The 20,788-nt window shown below is 47.4% G+C and overlaps 1 protein-coding gene and 1 long non-coding RNA gene across 2 annotated transcripts; one reads left to right on the forward strand and one right to left on the reverse strand.

Moving 5' to 3' along the window:
* Positions 1-250: 250 nt before the first annotated feature.
* DISP2 (dispatched RND transporter family member 2) lies at positions 251-19,249 on the forward strand. Its single transcript, XM_005529067.3, has 8 exons — positions 251-342; positions 7,530-7,976; positions 10,298-10,327; positions 12,149-12,272; positions 13,084-13,199; positions 13,456-13,574; positions 14,490-14,587; positions 15,565-19,249. The coding sequence occupies exons 1-8, from the start codon at positions 269-271 to the stop codon at positions 18,982-18,984; spliced, it is 4,428 nt and encodes a 1,475-aa protein (XP_005529124.3). The 5' UTR covers positions 251-268; the 3' UTR covers positions 18,985-19,249.
* Positions 18,648-20,725, reverse strand: LOC148183947 (uncharacterized). The gene is made up of 4 exons (XR_015772896.1): positions 20,669-20,725; positions 20,029-20,113; positions 19,246-19,344; positions 18,648-18,774 (listed from the first exon to the last, which is right to left on the reverse strand). It is a non-coding gene; the product is annotated as an uncharacterized LOC148183947 (long non-coding RNA).
* Positions 20,726-20,788: the final 63 nt, after the last annotated feature.

Below are 20,788 nucleotides of genomic sequence, written 5' to 3' on the forward strand. Positions count from 1 at the left end.
TGCCCACCCCGCGCCGGGCCCGCCTCCGCGGCCGCGCAAGCGCCGCGCCAAGCCGGGCAGAGCCCAGCCGGGCAGAGCCGAGCCGAGCTGAGCCGAACCGAGCAGAGCCCAGCTGAGCCCAGCCGAGCCCAGCAGGGCGGGGCTGCGCCAGGTAGAGCGGCGGTGAATCGGGCAGAGTCGAGCCGAGCCGGGACGCGCCGGGGCGCTACCGCCGCCGCTCCGGAGCGATCAGCCCCGCGGGCACGGACAGCGCCCGCCGCCGCCGGCCATGGAGGCCGCGCCCTCGCCGCCGCCCCGGGAGCCCGAGGGGACGCACCGCGGTCGCGACCCCGCCTCGCCCAGGTAGGAGCTGCGCGATCGGGACGGGGCGGGGAGCCGGTGCGCCGGCGGGTGGGAACTGCCGCCACTCCCGGCTCTGCGTGTGGAAGTGGTCGGTGCCACTGGGTTTTCCTGGGACCAGGGTCCCCCAGTTCCCTCGAGGAACTGTCCTTCTGTCCTTCCACCGGTGGTGAAGACAGAGTCCCTCGCTGCCTGCCCAGCTGCCCACCCGCGATTCGGGCTCTGGCGATGTACGCTGCCCAACCGGAGCCCTGGCTGTTCTTGCCCTGGGGCCAGGAACACCATGCAGAGCCATTCGTGCCGGGGTGGCTTCCTGGTTTGGCCTCCCGGGCAGGTTTCCATCCTGCAACATGGTGTGCTTTCCCTTCTGCAGCAACGGGAGAGCTATTGTTGGGAAGCTCAGCCTGTTTCAGACAGAGCCTTATTGCACTCAGCTGTGGCAAACATGGGTTTCAGTCCAAAGATCTCCTCCATAAACCCCTACATTCCTCATCCCTCTGTGCCATATGCTCCCTTACCTGGTGTCTTAAACCAGGTTAGCAGCCACAATCATCAACATTTTCTGGAAACACCAACAAGCCCGTAATTATCGGCAAGGAGCCATCCCATATTCACAAGTACATTGGCACTTGTTAGACCCGGGCAACAGACATAAGCTCTTCAGATTCTGCTTGACCAGAGCACACCCCGAGGTCAGCAGCACACAAATCCTTTCTGAAATCCCAAGGGTTCCATTTCTGTCTGGCACAGGATATGCGGGCTGAAAGAGCCCCACCCGCCCGGGGGCACTGACAGGGCACTCACTGCTCGTCAGACAGCTCTGATGTCCTCGGCCAGAGGCTGAAGTGCCTGTGGGACTCAGTCTTCAGAAATTCTCACACGGTCCAGCACTGGTTTACACCTCGCACATTCAATGGGGGCTGACCTGTCACTGGAGCCATTTTCTTTGCTTGTCTGAGCACTCCTTTGCTGTTCGGACAGGTCTTGAAATGAACACTGCAGCCTGTGAGAGGTAAGTTATAGAGTTAAGCCACCTGACACAGGTGTATTTCAAACTTCACCCATGCTGCTCACTCAGTCCTAGCTCTGTGGTCCCCACCGTCTGCCCTAGCCAAGGCTCTTCATCATCAATGCTCACCTCACCAGCAGAGAAACACAGACATCAGAAGACATCACCTTCCTCCTGTCCTCTTCCATCTGTCCTCTTTTAGCCTGTGACACCAAGGTGGGGATTGTCTTTTCCTTTCCCTTTCCATTTCACTCTTTCTTTTTTTTTTCTTCAAAACAAGGCTTAGCAAGCATGATTTTCCTAGTGCAGACAGAGCTGTTCTGGCACTGAAGGTTGGGTAGGAACCTTGAGCCCTCCGTGTCTGGCTCTATCCCAGCACACACACCTGTACCCACGGCAGCAGCAACCGCTGCCTGGGGTAAAGGTAAGGCTGTTAGCACGAGTCAATGGAAAGGATTATAAAATTAAACTTTTCCTGGCAGACTATGTGGGAAGCAGAGTTTTGCAGTCTCATTAATTTTTCATGATGATTTAACATACTCAGGAGTTTCACTAACAAAAAGACTGTAGGTCTTCTCAAGGGTATGCACAATCCTGCTGCTAGACTGAAAAAGCAAAACAAAAGAACTCCGCAGGAATTGTTCAGTTCACAAGGATTTGCTGCAGCCAAAGGAGGAGATGGATTGCTCAGGAGTGCCTGTCTCTGCCTGTCAGGGAGACAGGAGCTAGATAACGAGGTGACAGTGAATGCAATGAACCCTTCCCTAATCCCAGGGAAAGGGCACTCTTATCTCCTTGTAAAATACAACGAAAAATTTTCTTTTTCTCAAGAGCTCCACTGCAGTTTTGCGGGTGGTATGTTCAAAGAGAAATTTAAATTCCATTATAAAACACATTCTTAAAAAATCATTTACAGCTCTCCAGGAAAAAGCTATTAGTCTAGATGGAAGCTGACCTATAGCACATAGATTCAATCCAGAAAGAATTCATATTTCTTTTTCATTTGGGAACACTTCTCAGCTGATATGCAAACACAACTTTGCTAGAGGAATTAAAAAAAGGGTAAAGAGAATCAAACTAGTTTCTTTTTTTTAATGAATGAAATTTTGTGGCACTTAATTTCTAATTGAGCAAAGGTTCCTGATGAAAAAGGGCTCTGGTTGTAGGCAAGGTATAGACTTCTGCCATTTTTCTCCTTGTTTTTATTCCCCCTTGAGATTCCTCTGGCAACAGGAGAAGTTGTAGTTTGAGTCAGGCATCAGACAGCTCCATTCACTCGGTAGGTGTTTCCCATCTTTCATATGCAAAGTGCTTCTTTCTTGATCCTCTCTTTAGTATGCAAAGGGGAAAATGATCTATTAAAAAAAAAAAAAAAAGGCAGTGGGTATAGAAATGGGTTTGGGGGCAACCGGTGGAATTAGGCAGACAGAGAAAGGAGCCATTCCTGCAAAAGGCTGAGTATTTTTGGCCCATTACCCTCTCAGAACCACATGTGCTCTCCTGCTGTGTGGCTTGTGGGGGACAGCATGACCATGGAGTGGCAAAAACAGGAGTTGCTTAGATAAAGGAAGGTGACCATATGCTACTATTTCCCTGCCTGCAAATCCTCCTCTATCCCAGCTCGGCTCCGTGTGCTGCAGAACAGAACCATCCTGAGGGGAATGTGCTGGGAGCGAGAAGCCAACACAGCATGTTTCTAGTAAACCACCCTGCTGGGGCTGAGTGAGCAGGTAAAACCTAAAGCCAGGTCCTGCAGCCATTCTCTGTGGGGCAGAAGGATGCTGGTCTCTGGAAGAGGAAGATAATCCCTGCCAGGGGGGTGGACTGACAGCATACAGCCCTTGGCTCCTGCCACAGACCCTGTATTCCACCACTGCTCCACATCTCTGCAGACCTGGAATGGCAGAAAGCTGTCTCCTTAAAATCCTGACCCTCTCTTTCCTGTTTCCTTGTGGGAAGAAGCTCCAGTCCTTTTGCTGGATCCCCCATACAAGGTAGGGTGTTTGTGCCCTGGTACTCGTCTGAGAGGCACTGCTGCACTCAGAGTGGCTCAGGCAGGTCTATAAATTGGATTATTATTCTGTCTAGACATCTCAGGGCAAGAGACAGGGAAGGAAGAGCAACACAACTCACTGCTGTGGGTAACAGGAGCAGTTAACCCTAGTCCATCCCTTCCCTTACACCCTTTCTTTTCTCCTTTCCCAGCATCTCTCAGGTTGTATCCAGCTGAACCTGGAAAAGAAAATGGAGGCTGTCAGTTGCCTCTGGGGGCTTTTCTGCAGCCAAGACACCATTTCTGTTCATTTAATCCCAAAGATATTGAATATCTGACACAGCCCAGAGTGGGAATGAATGTTAAAAATAAAAGTCTGTGTCAGTGTCAGTGTGGCAAATAGAGTCCAGTGTGGTGCTCTGCCCTCTTCTCCTCATGCCTGACAGCAAACAGACATCAGAAATCCCCAGAAACTTTTTTCTAGCATAGTTCAGGGTCCTGAGGGCCCAGAAAAGTACTAGCAACATGGTTTCAGGCAAAGAAGGAGCAGCCTACGTGTCTGGTGCAGACCTCAGCAGACCAAAGGTTAAGCTCACCAGCACTGCAGCTAATTGGGAGAGCAGCAAGTGGAGACTCGAACTCTGCTGAGCTGCCAGCGGTGATTATCCAAACTGATCATTATTTGCAAGCTCCAGGTTTCCCTGGAGATTGTGGACAGCCAAGGTCAAATCGTCATGGAGTTGGAGAGGGATGAGCATAAGGGAACTCATATCTGAAGGGTGATTGATAGAGCTGTAATTGTTTAGTCTGAAAAAGAGATAATGGAGAGAAGTCACGAGTGAATAATCCAAACTTGCCGAAGTTATTCCAGAATCTGAAGTCACTGAGCAGGCCAGGGATTGAGTTAGGAAATGACATGCGGGGGAAGAGCAGAACTTGACAGTATTTCACAGCAAAGATGGTAAACAAGGAGAGTGTGATTTCATGTGAAATATTAGACTCAACGTTACCAACGTATGTGCGGAAAATCCGGAGGCAATCTGTGATATCCAAGAGTTTGGCATCTGCTTTCCCCACCAGGAGGTTTTGTAGCCAAGGGGCTTGTGGAGGAAGAATTTTTCATTGCATGGTCTCCTGCCTCTCCCTGACTATGTTCAAAGTGTATTTTGTAAAAGCCCTTTTGTTCTGCTCAGTCACATACTCACTCTCAGACGAGGCAGACTGGCTAATTAAGTTGTGAAGAGCCTCTGGACCCAGATTGCTGTGCAGATACAGTAGTTTAAAGGGATAAGAATTTTGCTTTTCCTTTGAAAAAAGAAGTTTAGAAACAGTACAGGTGTAGGAACACCAAAACACAAGATGTCAGTGCGGCAGTGTCTTTATGAATTATTATGCACTGTAGGAGAGCATCACCTATTTAAAGTGTGCAAAAACTAGGGAAAACAATGGGATCAAGGATAAGGAAAAAGAGGAACTTAGAGGCAACAAAAAGGGAGTCAGAAAAGGTCTAGACCTTGTCAAAGCATAACACTACCATGACTTCATCTCTCTGATGAAAATTCCCCATAGTACAAAACTACAAACTCCCCGCAGACAAGTCACTGGACACATGGGAAGAGTGGATGATTTACACTTCAAGCTTAAGAGCGTGGCTTGAGGGACCCTCCAGGTCAGCTGTCCCAAACAACCTGTGCCCCTGCAGCTCACCAGCACTTTAGGGGATGTGATGGTTTAGTATCCTCCTATCAGGTTGCCTCTATAATTAGTAGAGAAGTGTAATGACTAATTAAAAATGTGATTTTATGTGTTGACTGCCACAGACCCTAATTTTTCCTTGGTCTGCCTGCAGCACTCCTGTCCCGTGCTGCACCTGAATCCCTGCCTGTGCAGGGACATCTCTGATGAGGCTGTAAGAACTCCAGACAATAGCTCAGATTGCATCTCCTGAGCAGCTTTGCTGGCACCACATTTGTAATCTCACATATGACAAGTGTGGAGTCTCCTGTTGTGAACTACCTTTACAAGAGCTCTAACACAAATCACACGCTTGAAAGGCCAGGTAATCCTGTCACTAATCCACCTGGGACAGGACAGCAAGGACATCAAGCCTATTGTTGATGTTATCTGACAAGTTCTGTTGCTGACTGGGGTATCATTGTCACAGTTCAGGAGCTTCTGCTTTGCCAGCTGCTCTCCCTCTTGCTGCATTGAACCAGCTCAAGTCATACCAGTACCTTGCCTTGCAGCTCAGAGGCAAATGAGCACTGGAACTGCTGAGGACAACCTGATCTCAACCTTATCTCACTGAGGTGAGATAAGGTGTGTGCACACACCTGTCTGCTGCTTTTCTGGCACCTGCTTCAGCACAGACACTGACTTCTTCCCGGATACTTTGCATTTGCATATCAATTATGGCTTCTGAAGTCAGGACCCAGGAATGTGCCATGTGTGTCTGTAACTGCTGCAGCTTTCTTTAGGCTTAGAAACTAAATGTAGCATTGGGTGGGGCTTAATGAGTCAAAATTTCTCTGTTACTGGTCCCTGGACTGGTACAGTGTGCAAATGAAGCTAAGTGCGATGCCTGTGGCATGAGTGTCCACATCAGCACTGGTGTAACTGCTACCACAAATGTGACTCTGCTGTAATGATTTTAATGAAATAAACCCATTTTGTACAAAAATTAAATATAGTTTATCAGTGTTGATAAACTCAGCCGATGTTGGAAAGTACACAGCACAGACTGCCAAAACCAATATGTCCTGCTTTCTGGAAAAAATAGCAATTTTCAAGCAATACTGAGCTAATAGTATTCTCCAGACTCTTTTGTCTTTGATAATCTCCTGCCAGTTAACTTTGGGTGCAATTCCAGAGACGTGTAATCACTAAAATTTTGCCCTTTTTCTATGGCTATGAGAAAAATACATGAGAGGGACTCTACAAAATATAAAAAACATCCTTCCCCCACTTTTTTACCTTCAGCTTTTTCCCATATCACACAAGGTCCCTCAGGCTAAAGTTCATCTCACTGCAGTCTTGCTCCAATACTCATAATTCTTTGATGATATGAGATACTTTGTGATTCTGGCTGGCCTGAACTGCTTGTCCTTTTTAATCCTGGATGCCAGGCACTGCAGCAAGACACATAATTCAGCTGTAAGAGACCATGGCACGTGCTCTGAACAAGGACCAGAAACTGCTGGTGTCTGCATCTCTTCTGACAGCAATTCCTAAGGCATTTTTGGGGTCAGAAGGACCTCAATCTATTGTGTGTGTAGGGGTTTTTGTTGTCACACAGACTAAGCAGTCCCTCAAAGTACTATTCAAACTTTCTCCAAGCTAGCAAAAACCACTCAGGCTCCATAAATCAAGAACTATAGGAATGAAATAATGTTTTAAATTCCTGGGAGAGAGGAAAGTGTATCCTGCAGACACCTCATCACTTGGGAACTGGAGTCTGCAAATATTTTGTCTAAGCAAATTCAGCAGCCAGAGGATGGTCAAGTTTCAAAAGATCTATAGAGATCCCAGTCCATCCCCCTCCAACAAGGTAAGACAAATAAAATTTGTTGCTGTCATCCTTGGGAGATGTGTTCTGAAAAAAGTTCCTGAAGAGCCCGGTGGAGCATGCAGGACATGGGAGCCTTTAAGGAATGTGCCAGGCTGGAGGCTGAAGGCCCTGTTAGATGTCACAGCCCTCAAGTTCACTGCTCAGCTGTGTCAGTGCCAGGGATGACTCACTCTCCTGCTGACCCAACATGGAGCAGTGCCAGTCCTCCTGCAGAGCAATCACACTAATTAATCCTCCCAAGGAGTGCAGATAATTGCGTGGCTTCTTCACATGCAGATTCTTTTGGTTTCTATTTGTCCAGGCCTCTGTAATCTCTCTGGGTCCTGATTTAGGACCCCCCTCCACAGCGAAATATCCTGGAGAATTTTTCAAACTTTTGGAGCAACGCACACAGAAGATGAATTACAGGATTCTCCATCACTTGGGATCCCTGAATGAGTCATGGATGTCTTTATAAAAAGCATAATCCAGTTCAGCCCTTAGGCTGACTCCTGGTACAGGATACAGTGGGTGAGGTTTGACATTTGTGTTATGTGGGAGGTCTGTGAGCATCTCCACTTCTTGGGATTCAGCTCCCCAGTGCAGCCTTTCAACCACCTTTCCCTTCATTTCTCTCACAGGGAAAAACAAAATGCAGGACCTTGCCAGACCTGCCTTGCCATGCCAGAGATCGGGAACGCTGAGCTCAGCTACAGTGGCACTTCCTGGGAAAAAATCTGCCCAGTCCATCACTGCCCCATTCCTGCATCCCCCGGGCCGGGGGAAGACAACTTGCCCTCCTCCAGCCACACGCTTGGGCCAGGCTCCACGCAGTCCAATGGCCAGGTGCCATCCAGCTCACAGGACTCACAGCAGCACCACCCATATTACCCCTGCAACCAGGAGGAGTCCCAAGGCAGCTACGGCCTGCCCTCGCTCCCTGGGCATGGTGAGAGGCCCGTGCTGTGTTCCCACCTTTCCAGTGGTGATCTTGTGCCAGCTTCCCACCACGAGGCCTCGGAAATGCCCTGGAAGCAGTGGTCCCCCGGGCAGCGGCGGCCGGTACAACATCACGTTGTCACAGTCAGGTAAGAGGCACACAGAGGGCGGCTCAAAAGAGCATCTTCCAGGCTTGGTGGGGGGAAGTGGGAGGGATGAGCAGGGTCTGAGCTGGCATGGATGAAACACGGGTTTGCTCTTCAGCTCGGGGCAGCAGCTGCTCCAAAACACATGGAAGGATCCAGTTTGCTCTCTACCTCTGTGTGGGCATACAGAGAGCTGCCATTACCGTGCCAGGGAGAGGTGGGATTTCCTTCTCAAGGGAGTGGCTGGCTAAAGTCAAGGTCACTCAGTCACTCCTGGGTCATGCAGCTGTGAATATGTCCATCTTCCTTTACCTTTGTATTTTCTCCCTTTGCACTCCTAGCCACCCAGCTGCCAGTCCTTTATCTTGGCAGAGTTCTCACTGGTGGGAACAGAGTTCATTTCCTTCCCCCACAGCAGCTGCTGCCAGTGCTGGAAGGGAGTGGCAGCAGAGGGTAAGCACTGGCTGCAGCTGCACAGTAAGAGATACTAAAGGGGTGAACATTATTTGGCTTTCCAGGTTGGGCAGCAACCAGGGTATGAATTCCTTGTTGTCCATGACAGAATCCATTTGTATGTAGTGTCTGGGTAACAGCAGCCTGAGCTACAACCTCTACTCTTTTCAGCCAGCACCATCCTTCCTCCTGAGCGTGCCTTTTAGAGTCCACTCTTGGCACAAGAGATCATGATCCCTTCACTGCTGTAGCCATAGCCACGGAATCCTGATAAAAAATGGCACAGGATTCCTTGCCTGTGTACAGCATTGCAGTGTTAGGCACAAAAGCCCTGTAGAGTCTCATTTTCCAGCTATTTACACAGGATTTAATTTGCTTGTGTTTGTGTAGAGGAACTGCAGTCAAAGGAGCCTAGGTCCCTTATCTGAATCATTTTCCTGGATCCTTTTTCTGGATCCTTTTTCACTCATATGCCATCAACAAGATTGCCAACCACGTCCTCTGTAACAGGTTATTTAAGTAGGAAGCACAGCTGGATTGTAAATCCTTGGCAGAGTGTGCAGCACCAGCAGTCAGAAAAGTGATAACATAATAATGCCAGAATGAGGTTTTTAATCCAAGTAAATCTGCTTGAAGAGCTATTGTGAGGGAATTAGCACAGGATGGGCAGTATACTGCTGGAGAGAGACCTCACTTTGATAATCTGGGGAGGCTTTTGCTCTGCTCCTCTCTGTCCCAAATCTACAGAGCATTAGCGTGACGAGCAAAACACAGAATCATTTATTACATGAGCCACCCGGAGTGACTCTGCCATGGGGAGCTCTCCTCCACTGCTTTTCCATTTCTCCCACTCATAACAAGGCTAGAAAGGATGAGCTGCCTCAAGGTCCCCAGGTGGCTGCTGCATGGGGGGGGGGCCATCTGCCCAACACAGATATTGGAGTGCAGCAGGACCTTCTCCCAGTTTAAGCAGGAGCGTAGGAGGGTGAGAGGAGGAGGGAGCACTGGCTGAGCAGAGCTTGGCACAGCTGCAGAAGGAGGTGGGAGCAGTTCTCTGGAAGCTGTGACCAAGCCAAGGCTGTGCCAGACTCTGGGGCATGTTTCAAGGGGACCTTTCAGTGCAGAGAGAGAGCAGAACAAAAGGTCCTGTAGATATTTGACCCACTAAGATGAAGCTTTTCTGACAGGATGCTGGTGGAAGGCTTGTCCTCAGGGATTCATTGACAAACTTTGGATCCCCTGGAGAAGGCTTCTTTATTTCCCTCCTCAGAGCCCTTCAAGTAGGAGTGACAAATGCTCCTCTGTGAAGAAAATCCAGATAAAGTATTTTTAGCAGTTCCACTGGCTTTCTGCTCTTATAACCTGAAAAGACACTGTCTTTGGAGAGACCCAGGAAACAAATGACAGCCACCTTTTTGGGAAAATCCTCACTGAGCTGAACAGGAAATATAAAACTATCCACGCTCGTAGCTAGCTCAGCTCATGAGATTTGATAAAGAGGTTTGCTTTCATCAAGAAACACTTTAAGAAGTGCATGGAAAGCACTTAAACCAGATAGATTTTAATGGATCAGATCTGAAATGGGACTTCTATAGGACTGCATTGCTAATTTCCAGTACTGTCTGCAGGGTTTTCTGAGAGGGGCAAAATGAGGAGTGACTGCATGACTTCCCATCCTGTTTGGTTAAAATGGGAGAGAAAAAGACTCTATTATTCATTAAACTAATTCACACAGTGATAGAACTGTGTCAGCACTGGCTCACCTTGGTGCTTACAGCCCTGCAAGGGTTAACCTGCTCAGGGATCAGCCCAGCACTGGACTTCCCAGGAAAATAATAAATGATCACATCTTTTTTCCTTTCTGTCTGCAGACATGACAAAGCTTTCAGGATGCCAAAAAGGTATGTTTAACAGCAAAAGCTTCCGTCCTTGTACCCTGTGATCAGTGCTCTCCTGTCCTGATATTAGGAGAAGCAGAGTGTTACTGCTGATGACATCCCAGCAGGCCCGGCTCCAGAGGCGAGGTCAGCGCTCCTGGGGCTTTCCACTCCTTGGAAAAATCTCCTTTTGCTTGAGAGATCAATTTAACCTGCATTAATGAATAGTAACACTGTCTCAGTAGCTGTTCTTGGGCAGGTGCCTGGCTCTAACCCATACAGTAGCTTTATATATATATAACTCTGTATGTGTCTCTGTGTGTGTGTGTATACATACATATATATATATATATATATATATGTATGTAAGATTAATTCAGCTTATCCTATCAGAGGAAAATAAGGAAAAGACATCCATGAAATAAACTCATCTATTCAAAAGACAGAAAATTTTAAATACATTTATCAAAATTAAAATAACTTGGTTGCTTTCTACTTTTTAAAATCTAACTTTTTTTCTGGATGGTTTGGGTAAGCACCTTCCATCATCAGCGACTGCAACTGATTTGTTTTGTTCTTTCTTTTCTGGTAATTGGACATGGAAATATCCAAAACAGCCTCCAGAAATTAGGTACTCTAATAAATAAAGAGCAGTTTTGTTCATTTTCATTGTAAAGACTTTGTCAATGAAAAAAAACTTGATAAAGCAATTGTAAACTGAAAAAAAAACCAAAACAAAACCAAAATTAAAAAAAAAATTAAAAATCAAAAGTCATGTGCAAAGGTGTTTGAAGTGCTTGTGATGACTTCTAACAATAAAATAGTTGTAGTGGAGTCCCAGGCAAAAGGGGCAAAACAGCAGGCAAGGAGAAGCATTCCATCTCAAATAAAATTCATAAATATTTCCTTTCCCTTCACAAATACTTGTCAACTATTTTTGCACAAATAATTTGTTATATTTCAGAAATACATCAGAACACAAAAGAACTAACCCACCAAACCAGAGCAGGAACCCATTCTGCTCTCTTATGTCTCAACTGATATTTCTGAAGAAGACAAAAATCTTGACACAGTAAAACCTGCACTGGTAAAAAAAGTGGAAGGGTAACTTTCATAGATCATCCTATATGGGAGATAGTTTGTTCCAAAGGAAAAACAGAACTTGGATGGAAAATTTTACACCAGCTCTTCAAGAACAGAAGTAACTGGCAAATAATATTTAGGCAGAGTAAGCTGCTTCCCTGGAAGGGTTTTAATGTCATCAAAATTTTGCGATACATCATTAAAATTGTATGTATTCTAGTGAATTCATATTAATTTGGAGCAGTGTCTAAATACATTAATTTAGACCAAAGACAGTAGGCTTGCTGAGGTCAGTTACCGTCAGGGACTCTTCAGAATAATCCAAAGATTTCTCAGGGTCCAGTTGGTAAACCTGTAGCCTAAACTGTTGCAGCAACCAGCCGACATTGCACAATGTGGGGGAAATTAAAAGGCTCTTTCTAAATGCACTCTTTGAACTTAAATGTTTAAAGCTTCATTTTGCTCGAGGACACATGAGTCTGGTTTTTATTATTTCTGATTGAAAAAGCTGGAAAACGCAGGGAGGCAAAATGTAATTACCCAAGTTAATTAGAGCTGCCTGCAAATATCCAGTTAGAGGTGTAATATGTTCATTAATAGCTGCACTAGAGACTCCAAGCTTCACAATAAATAACTGCACAAACCAGAGACCCTGATTTTTTTCCTTCCTGTTACTCACACCTCATTGGCTCAACAGCAGGTTTTGTGCTCAGAGCAGAAGCATCTTACCAGCTGCGTTTTTTCTCCTCCTGTTGACTGCAGTTACTCGCAGCTGATGGCCGAGTGGCCGCTGGCCGTGCTGGTGCTGTGCTCCGCGGTGGCAGCGATCTGCACCGTGGCTGGGCTGCTGGTTGGGAACCTGCCTGACTTTTCAGAACCCCTAATGGTAAGTCCCTACAGCTGAGGTATCAATAGGAATGTAGGAAAATCCATGCCCAACCAGTGATATCATCCCTCCAAGATGGGCAGAATGTGCCAGTCCTGCACTGCTGCCCCTGACACACAGGAAGAACACAGCCCATGCCAGCGGCAGCCATCAGCCCATCCCTCAACCGTGCTGTGCACTCCCACCAGTGCCTTCACTCCAGTGTGGAGACGCTGCCAACACAAACTGGGATTGCTCCCTTTGCTCCCCTTCCAAGGCTGGAAGGCTGGGATTGCCCACAGTGAATAGCTAGGCTTGGCAGAGACTGGATAGAGGAGCTGGCTTTGGCTCCTACAGTCTGTGCATGAGGCTTTTGATTTGGAGAGCATGCCCTGTTCTGAGCACTATGCACATGGAACGTTTTCCATGTGGAATGCCACATTCCCTAAAATCATCCCTGCCTCTGGTTCATGGAGGAATCTTGGGAAAATAAGAACACACTAGAGTTTGCCCACAGAAAGGAAAATTAGTGCCATTTCTGTAAGGGACTACTACACTAGTAAAGGAGGATAAATTCTTAGGAGATAAGGGAGAGAGAATTGTAGCCATTGTTGATGGGAAAGAAAAAGGAAAAGGAAAAGGAAAAAAAGGAAAAGGAACATGTTTGTATTTTTTTCTCTTATCTCTGGGATGCAGTATTGCCAGGGAAAGTTCAATTTGTGCATCTCTCCAAGATGCAGTAACAGTCTCATACAGTTTCCATGTGTCAGAGGAGGCCTAAGAACCGCTGAGCTGAAGTGGAGCTGTGACAAAGCCCTTTTCCTTGGTGCAGGGTTTTGAGCCACGGGACACTGACATTGGCAGGAAGCTCATTGTGTGGAGGAATATCGAGAGCCACACAGGCTACAAGAAGACCCTTTCCCTTTCTCCCTATGCCAAGAAGAAAAGGTATTTGAGCTTGGTTTGCGGGGTTTGAGGAACTTGTTGGTTGTAAAGTCACATATCCAATATTCCAAAATATCTATGTGAATTCCATATATCCTACACTTAAAATCAACTGAGGCATTGGAGAGTTTGAAGTCTGTGTGCCTGCAATGGATTTGGGCTTCCTATTGCTGTGAGCCTTGTCAGTGAATGTAACTCCCAGCCAGACACTCTCTTGTTAATAATTATAGTTATTAACAATAATCTGCCCTCTTGCTAGCTATGATGACCTTGGCATTGGCAGAGGACAGAAGGTTGCTCAGGGAGAACAAGCAGCGAGGACACGGAGAATGGTGGAAACCATCTATGGAGCAGATGGATTCTTCTGTGGTCCCCCAGGTGACTGAAATCTTGATGGGACAGTAAATACTGCACACCCAGAACTCAACTGACAGAACTGTCAGAGTTCAGGACACAGGGAATACTCTGAATTTGCTCTAGGCAAGCCTTGTGTACAATTCCACCAGTGAGAACTCTGACAGTGCTCTCCCTGCACTTCATACCTCACTGGTCAGAAAAGGCTGAGTTAGAAATTCAGAAGAGTTGGTTCTCCTTCTTAACTCTTTGCCATACTTCTTGTTTTCCCTTTAGAAATATACCTTGAAAGCACACATCAAAGGACTAATGTTCTCACCATTTACCCATACCAAAAGTGAATACTCTGAAGAAATAACATATGCCCCGCTTGCTGTCTGCTCCCTCTCCCTGGTCTGCTCCCTCACTCTCTCTATTCCTTCTTTCCTTCTTGAAAAATGTAAATGGCAGTAAAATCTGTAGAGAAAACCAGAAAACTCCAACATCCCCCAGAGTTGTCCCAAAATGGGCACTAATAAGTAGAAAGAAGAACAGTATGCAGATATTTTTATTCTCTTCCCTTCCTTCTATCCACCTCTGAAAAAAGCCACACACCAAACCCGCAGGTCCTTGGGGGTTTTTGACTGAGCTCAAGCTCCTCCCTTTTTCCAGGGATGCAGAACCAGATGCCAGCAGTCACTGAAGGCAAGCTGACATTTGATTTTGAAAATGGCCTAATGCTGCTGACCAATTTCAAGGGGCAGGGGTAAGGTCACACAAGGCACATGCTCACTATTGCCTTGTGACCTGCTTCCCTCCAGGGAGCCCTCCAGAGCAGTCCTATGGACAGAGATATAAATTTCTTTTTTCTGTGAAGAGAAAGCCTACTCCAAACACCCTGGCTGATTCATCTTCATTACCTAATCCTTTTATGATTTTTTTTCTTCTTCTTTATTTCAGAAAAGAGCTATTCCCAGCTGGTATTTATGTCCACAACTGCTGGGAGCTTATGGAACTTGCAAGCAATTCAGTCTATGTGTCAAATGGAACAAGACAAGGTCAGTGATGGCAGGAAGAACACATGTACAGGCTGTCTCTTTTCTGTCTGCTGCAGTCTTTGATGTCTTGCTGAGAGGATGCCAGACAAAAAAACAATGTAAGCTATACAAGAAGTTTCACCTGGAGGATTCTGAAACATTTCACTGACTTGGCAATATAGGGATAATTCCACCTGCCAGTTGCAAATTAAACAAGAATAAATGGCAACTGAACAGGAGCTGGTACAGAAGCCAAAGGTGTCCATCAGAAGCTGCTGAGGATTTTGGGCAGCAAAACATAACTATGGAAGTGGAGCTACCAGCTTGGAGACTGGTGGCAAGTTTTACAAGTGGGAAGCTTAATTGGATGAGCTGCATTTGCCATAGAAGCCAAAATTTCAAATCTGTGTTTATAAAATATAAATAATGGACAGGGTTTAATTTTTACTAAAGTCTACCAACTTTCCATAGCATTGGTGTTTGGGATTTGTCACTGGGAGGATGGCCAGGGATGGGTGGTACACCTTGGGGAGAGGAGAGGAGAGGAGAGGAGAGGAGAGGAGAGGAGAGGAGAGGAGAGGAGAGGAGAGGAGAGGAGAGGAGAAGAGAGGAGAGGAGAGGAGAGGAGAGGAGAGGAGAGGAGAGGAGAGGAGAGGAGAGGAGAGGAGAGGAGAGGAGAGGAGAGGAGAGGAGAGGAGAGGAGAGGAGAGGAGAGGAGAGGAGAGGAGAGGAGAGGAGAGGAGAGGAGAGGAGAGGAGAGGAGAGGAGAGGAGAGGAGAGGAGAGGAGAGGAGGAGAGGAGAGGAGAGGAGAGGAGAGGAGGAGAGGAGAGGAGAGGAGAGGAAGAGGAGAGGAGAGGAGAGGAGAGGAGAGGAGAGGAGAGGAGAGGAGAGGAGAGGAGAGGAGAGGAGAGGAGAGGAGAGGAGAATTACTGGAGTCAGTAAGGAACACTGGGGCTGCAAGAAAGGGTCTGACCTTATGCCCCCTCATATTTTTCAGATACGCTCACATGTGCATTTTAGAGACCTCTGCCAGCGCACTGAAGCCAATGAATGCTGCCCAAGCTGGTCCCTGGGGAACTACATTGCTGTCCTGTACAACAGGTCTTCGTGTCTGGAGATAACCCAAGGAGACATCTCCCACACCTTGGCTCTGCTCCGTGCCTGTGCTCCAGACTACCACCGAGGTGTCCTCACTCCATCCTGCATAGGCCCCGAGGCTGTCAGACAGAAACACTCTCAGTGTGCCCAAGTCCCAGAAAAATGCACCCGCTTCAACGCCATCTACCAGCTGCTTCACTTCTTGGTCGACAGGGACTTTCTCAGTCCCCAGACAATGGAGTACCAAGTGCCCTCTCTCAAATACAGCCTGCTTTTCCTGCCTACAAGAAAAGGTGCATCTATGATGGGGATCTACTTAGACAACCTTGAAACCTGGGATCTGTTTGATAACTACACATCTATCACTGGAATGGACTTGGGCCTTAAACAGAAGTTATTCCACCACTACCTTTTACTGGATACTAAGTATCCAGTCCTGGCAATATTAGCTATTTTTCTAAGCATTTCTTTTTATTTACGTTCACTGTTTATTACCTTGATGGTCCTGCTCGCTGTTGTCAGCTCTTTGATGATCTCCTACTTCTTGTACAAGGTGGCCTTCAGATTCACCTATTTCCCTTTTGTCAACCTGACAGCAGTCATTGTTCTCAGCAGCATTTGTGCCAACCACGCTTTCGTCTTCTTCGACCTGTGGAACCTCAGCAAGAGCCAGAACCCTTCTGCCGGGCTTGCTCAGTGGGTGAGTCAAACCATGCACCATTTTGCCTATCTCATGCTGGCCTCGTGCTTCACAACCGGTGCTGCCTTCTACGCGAGCTACATCAGCAACATCACAGCCATCCGCTGCTTCGCTGTCTACATGGGCACCTCGGTGCTGGTGAACCTGGTTTTCATGATGACCTGGCTGCCCTCTTCGGCCGTGCTGTACGAGCGCTACATCGCAACGACCTGCGTCTACAAGCCAGAAGCCTACTGGAACAACAGCAGCCACAAGAGAGTCGCTCTCTCCATTCATTACGTCCTCCGGGCTCTCCAGAACACACTGTCTGAAACCTCCAAGCTGCTCTTTGAAAAGCTTCTGCCTTGTGGAGTCATCAAGTTTCGGTACATCTGGATCTGCTGGTTTGCTGCCCTAGCCATAGGAGGTGCCTACATTTCCTGTTCCAACCCCAAACTCAAACTCCCAACTCTGGAGACATCATCTGTCCAAGTGTTCAGGCTGAGCCACCCCTTTGAGAGGTACGATTCCGAGTACTGCCACCAGTTCATGTTTGAGAGGCTGGAGCGTGGAGAAGGCCAGCGTATGCCTGTCACCATAGTCTGGGGCATTCTGCCCGTGGATAATGGGGACCATTTCAATCCAAAAAGCAACGGCACCCTAGTGACAGACACCACCTTCACCATCCAAAACCCTGATGCCCAGAAGTGGCTCCTTGAATTCTGCCAAAAAGTGAAGAACAAAACTTTTTATTATCCTGATGCAGAACAGAAATCTACTGTGTGCTTCATGGAGGAGTTCCTCAGGTGGATGGACAGTCGCCAGTGCTCCCAGCGAGACCACAGCTTCAACCTTTGCTGTAACCAGTTCTCCTTCCCTTACAGAAGCGAAGTCTTCCTGCACTGCATCAAAATGATGCTCCTGGAAGAGGGCAGGGAAGGGGCAGAAATGTACGATCTGGGCCTCAGGTTTGATGGGGAGGGAAATGTCGCTGCCTTAGTGCTGCAGTTTCAAACTATTTATCACTATACCTTCAACTACAGCAGAGCCAAACAATTCTATGAGGAAATCAGCCTCTGGATAACAGAGGAAATGAAAACTGCCCCCATGGGGCTTCAGAACGGATGGTTTACCAGTAAACTAGAGCTGTACAACCTCCAGCACAGTCTCAGCACAGAAACCATGGTGGTCATGGGGCTCTCCATAGCCATTTCCTTCGTGGTGCTGCTGCTCACGACCTGGAATGTTCTCCTTAGTGTTTTCTCAGTTACTGCCATTGCAGGCACCGTCCTGGTAACCGTTGGCCTTTTGGTCCTCTTGGAGTGGCAGCTAAATGCAGTGGAGTCTCTCTTCATTTCAGCTGCAGTAGGTCTCTCTGTTGACTTCACTGTCAACTACTGCATCTCCTATCACCTGTGCCCCCATTCTGACCGCCTGAGCCGAGTGGCCTTTTCCCTGAAGCAGATGAGCTGTGCCACAGCCATGGCAGCTTCTGCTCTCTTCTCTGCAGGGGTCATTATGTTGCCTGCCACGGTCCTGGCGTACAGGAAGCTGGGGATATTCATCATGATGATCAATTGTATCAGCTGTGGGTTTGCCAGCCTCTTCTTCCAGTCGCTCTGCTGTTTCTTTGGCCCAGAGAAGAACTGCGGGCAGATCCTTTGGCCTTGTGCCCACACCATGAAAGACTATTCTGATGACTCTGGGCCAAATGGAAACTTTGCCTGTGGGGGCAGCGAGAAGCAAAACCGGTTGCGGAAGGTCCAGGAGTCCAACACTGCAAACGAGCAATATGAGCTGCAGCCCTTGTCCAGGAAACTCAGCGACAGTTTTGACAACAGCACTTCCACAAGCAAGCTGTCCAACCGGCCCTCTGTGCTCTCTGAAGACATACAAGTTGAAGACAGCAGATGCCCTCGCGTGGGAATGCACCCCTCCCTGGAAAGAGAGAGACAGAGCCTGCAGGATGCCCTCGGAGACCAGCAGGTCAGCCTGTGCCAGTGTCCCGCCTTGCAAACTTCCTCTCCTTACAAGCACAGCACCTCAGAAACAGAAATTCACAGGGAGAGACTCTGCCGAGATTGTCACTGTCGAAAGTATGGTCTGAAAGCATGGGATGGATCTGGGCTGGACCACATCCAGCCGGCTGGCATGAAGGAAGAAGGGCAGCTCAATAAATCCCAGTGCTCCAGTGACACTGCCCAGCAGCAGTCAGATTATACCTCAGACCACAGCCCTCTCCCTGCTGCTGACATCTACAAAATTCACAGATGCCTTTGTTCTCTTGGCAGCTCTTTCGATATGCTCAACATCTCCAGCGAGACATCAATCAGTGATTTTGAGCAAGGCCTGAAGCTCGCTGAATCAGCCAGTTCCTGTCCCGATGCCTTAGAGCTGTCTGACTCCTACGGTAACGCGGAGCGAGGTTACCTGAACGGGAAGAGAGATACCCTGAGGCTGGACCTGAGGGAGACTGTCTTTGATGTCTCTCCAGCTGCATCACAGCAGAACAGCTCTTCATGGAAAAATCGGTTTGGACTGGGGAACGAAGGGCCGGTCGTGCTGCCCAACAGCCAGCCAGACATGCCTGATGTTTGGATCAAACGATCCAGTGCACAAAGTTCTGGTTACAACAGCTGAGACCTTGCAGAAAGCAAAGCTGCTGCTAGGGAAAAGGGAAGTCTGAATGTCCTTAGAGCTGTAAATATCAATTTTTTCCTCCCACTTCGCCTAGAGCTGAGACTGAGACTATTTCTTAATATTTCAGCTGTGCAAAACGTGTTTTTACAGGAATCAGCAGATCTGATGCCAGTGAGAGGACGTGGGAGCCATCGTGATGGACTACAAGCCCCTTGACTTCCAGTATCTGGAGCCATGTTCACAGCTGTTCACAGGACTTACCGAGTAAACCTGGTTTATCATTTCCTACAAGGTGATTAGGTTTTGTTTGCTTGAAAGAAATAATGAGGTGAAGCTCCCCAGGTATTTAATGACAGAGTGCTCATGTAAAAAAAAAAAATAAAAAAAATTAAAAAAAATCCAAAACTAAGCTACTAAAAATCTAGGTATCAAGTGAAGTGTATTGTGAATAATAAAAATTAAAGTATTTAATTTTCTACTTTATGCAAAGCCCACATCCACAGACCCCACCAAAATAGCTCAGATATTATAAAAAGTCCTGTCAAGACTTCTGAGTTGACACAGCCTCTTCCTGACCATGGAAGAGTCTGCAGAATCTGGCACAAATCTATTTCCAGTAACAATTTCAGTTTGTTTTATCTGAAGGAATTCTAATACTGCCAAAGATTTTCAGTGTGAATTTCCCCCTTAAGAAAAGAGTCCTCGTCCCCGCTGGACTCAGGTGCCTTGTGTTCTCTTTACAGTATGTTTCCACTCAAGGCATTCCCCTCAAATATGTAACTTTTTAAAATTCACATATCTGTTGAATTTTAGGGGTTTTTTCCCCCTCTACCAGAAACAAACAGGAAAACAAACATTTATTTGCCCTGATTTGTTGAAAAAATAAAACATTCTAGCTACAAGTTGATGTACAATAAATGCTTGTTAACAACCTTTCCTAAAATCTATGTGATGCTTCATTTTCACCAAGAGCACTGTGGTTATTCATCTTTTAAGTGCCTAATACATTTTCCAAAGGGAAGTATACATCTTTAAAATACTTACTCTTCTGATATCCATGAGTTGTCCCTGCACTGTGAGAGAGAGACAGCAACTCCCTGATATCCATTAGGGACATGGACTTTTAAAGCTAATACCAGAGATTGAAATATGTCAGGTATGTCAGATGTGTGATTCTGTATTTATTTCATGTTTCAGTTTCAGGGTTTTATCCTGAAACTGTCATGGTTAGTGTTCAGGAGGGTATTCAGGCAGCCAAAGCCATCCTCAGGCTGGAACTGCAGCATCCTCCTCAAGGAGATGCTCCCCATTGCTATCGGGAGAGATTGCCCAGCCATCAAGATAACCATAGTAGCAAGCAGGGCAAAAATGTCTTTAAGCTGGGAAACGCTTTATACAGATGCCTCATTTGATGAGGCATTTAGTAGGCAATTTTAGTACCTCACACACCAGCAGCACCAGCGCCCTGACAGCTTTTGTGTCCTACACGACTGCATAGACGGCCACAAACCCTTTGATCTTTGGGCCTCGAGTGCCCAAATGGGAGGGAGGGGAGAGGAGGGAAGGAAGGGAAGGGAAGGGAAGGAAGGGAGAGAGGAAGGGAGAGAGGAAGGGAGAGAGGAAGGGAGAGAGGAAGGGACGGAGGGAGGAAGGGAGGGAGGAAGGGAAGGAAGGAACCTCGCACCTGGGCCCTAATGGCGACCAACGCCTTCCCTGAGGGAGCGGGCGCGAGGCAGAAAACGGTGCGGAGCAGAAAAGGCGCGAAAAAGGGGGCCCGCGAGCGCCCACGCCCTCAATCCCCACT

Source organism: Pseudopodoces humilis, chromosome 7 (genome assembly GCF_049639895.1).
Source record: "Pseudopodoces humilis isolate 2021_Gansu_Grassland_sample_001 chromosome 7, ASM4963989v1, whole genome shotgun sequence".
NCBI lineage: Eukaryota > Metazoa > Chordata > Aves > Passeriformes > Paridae > Pseudopodoces > Pseudopodoces humilis.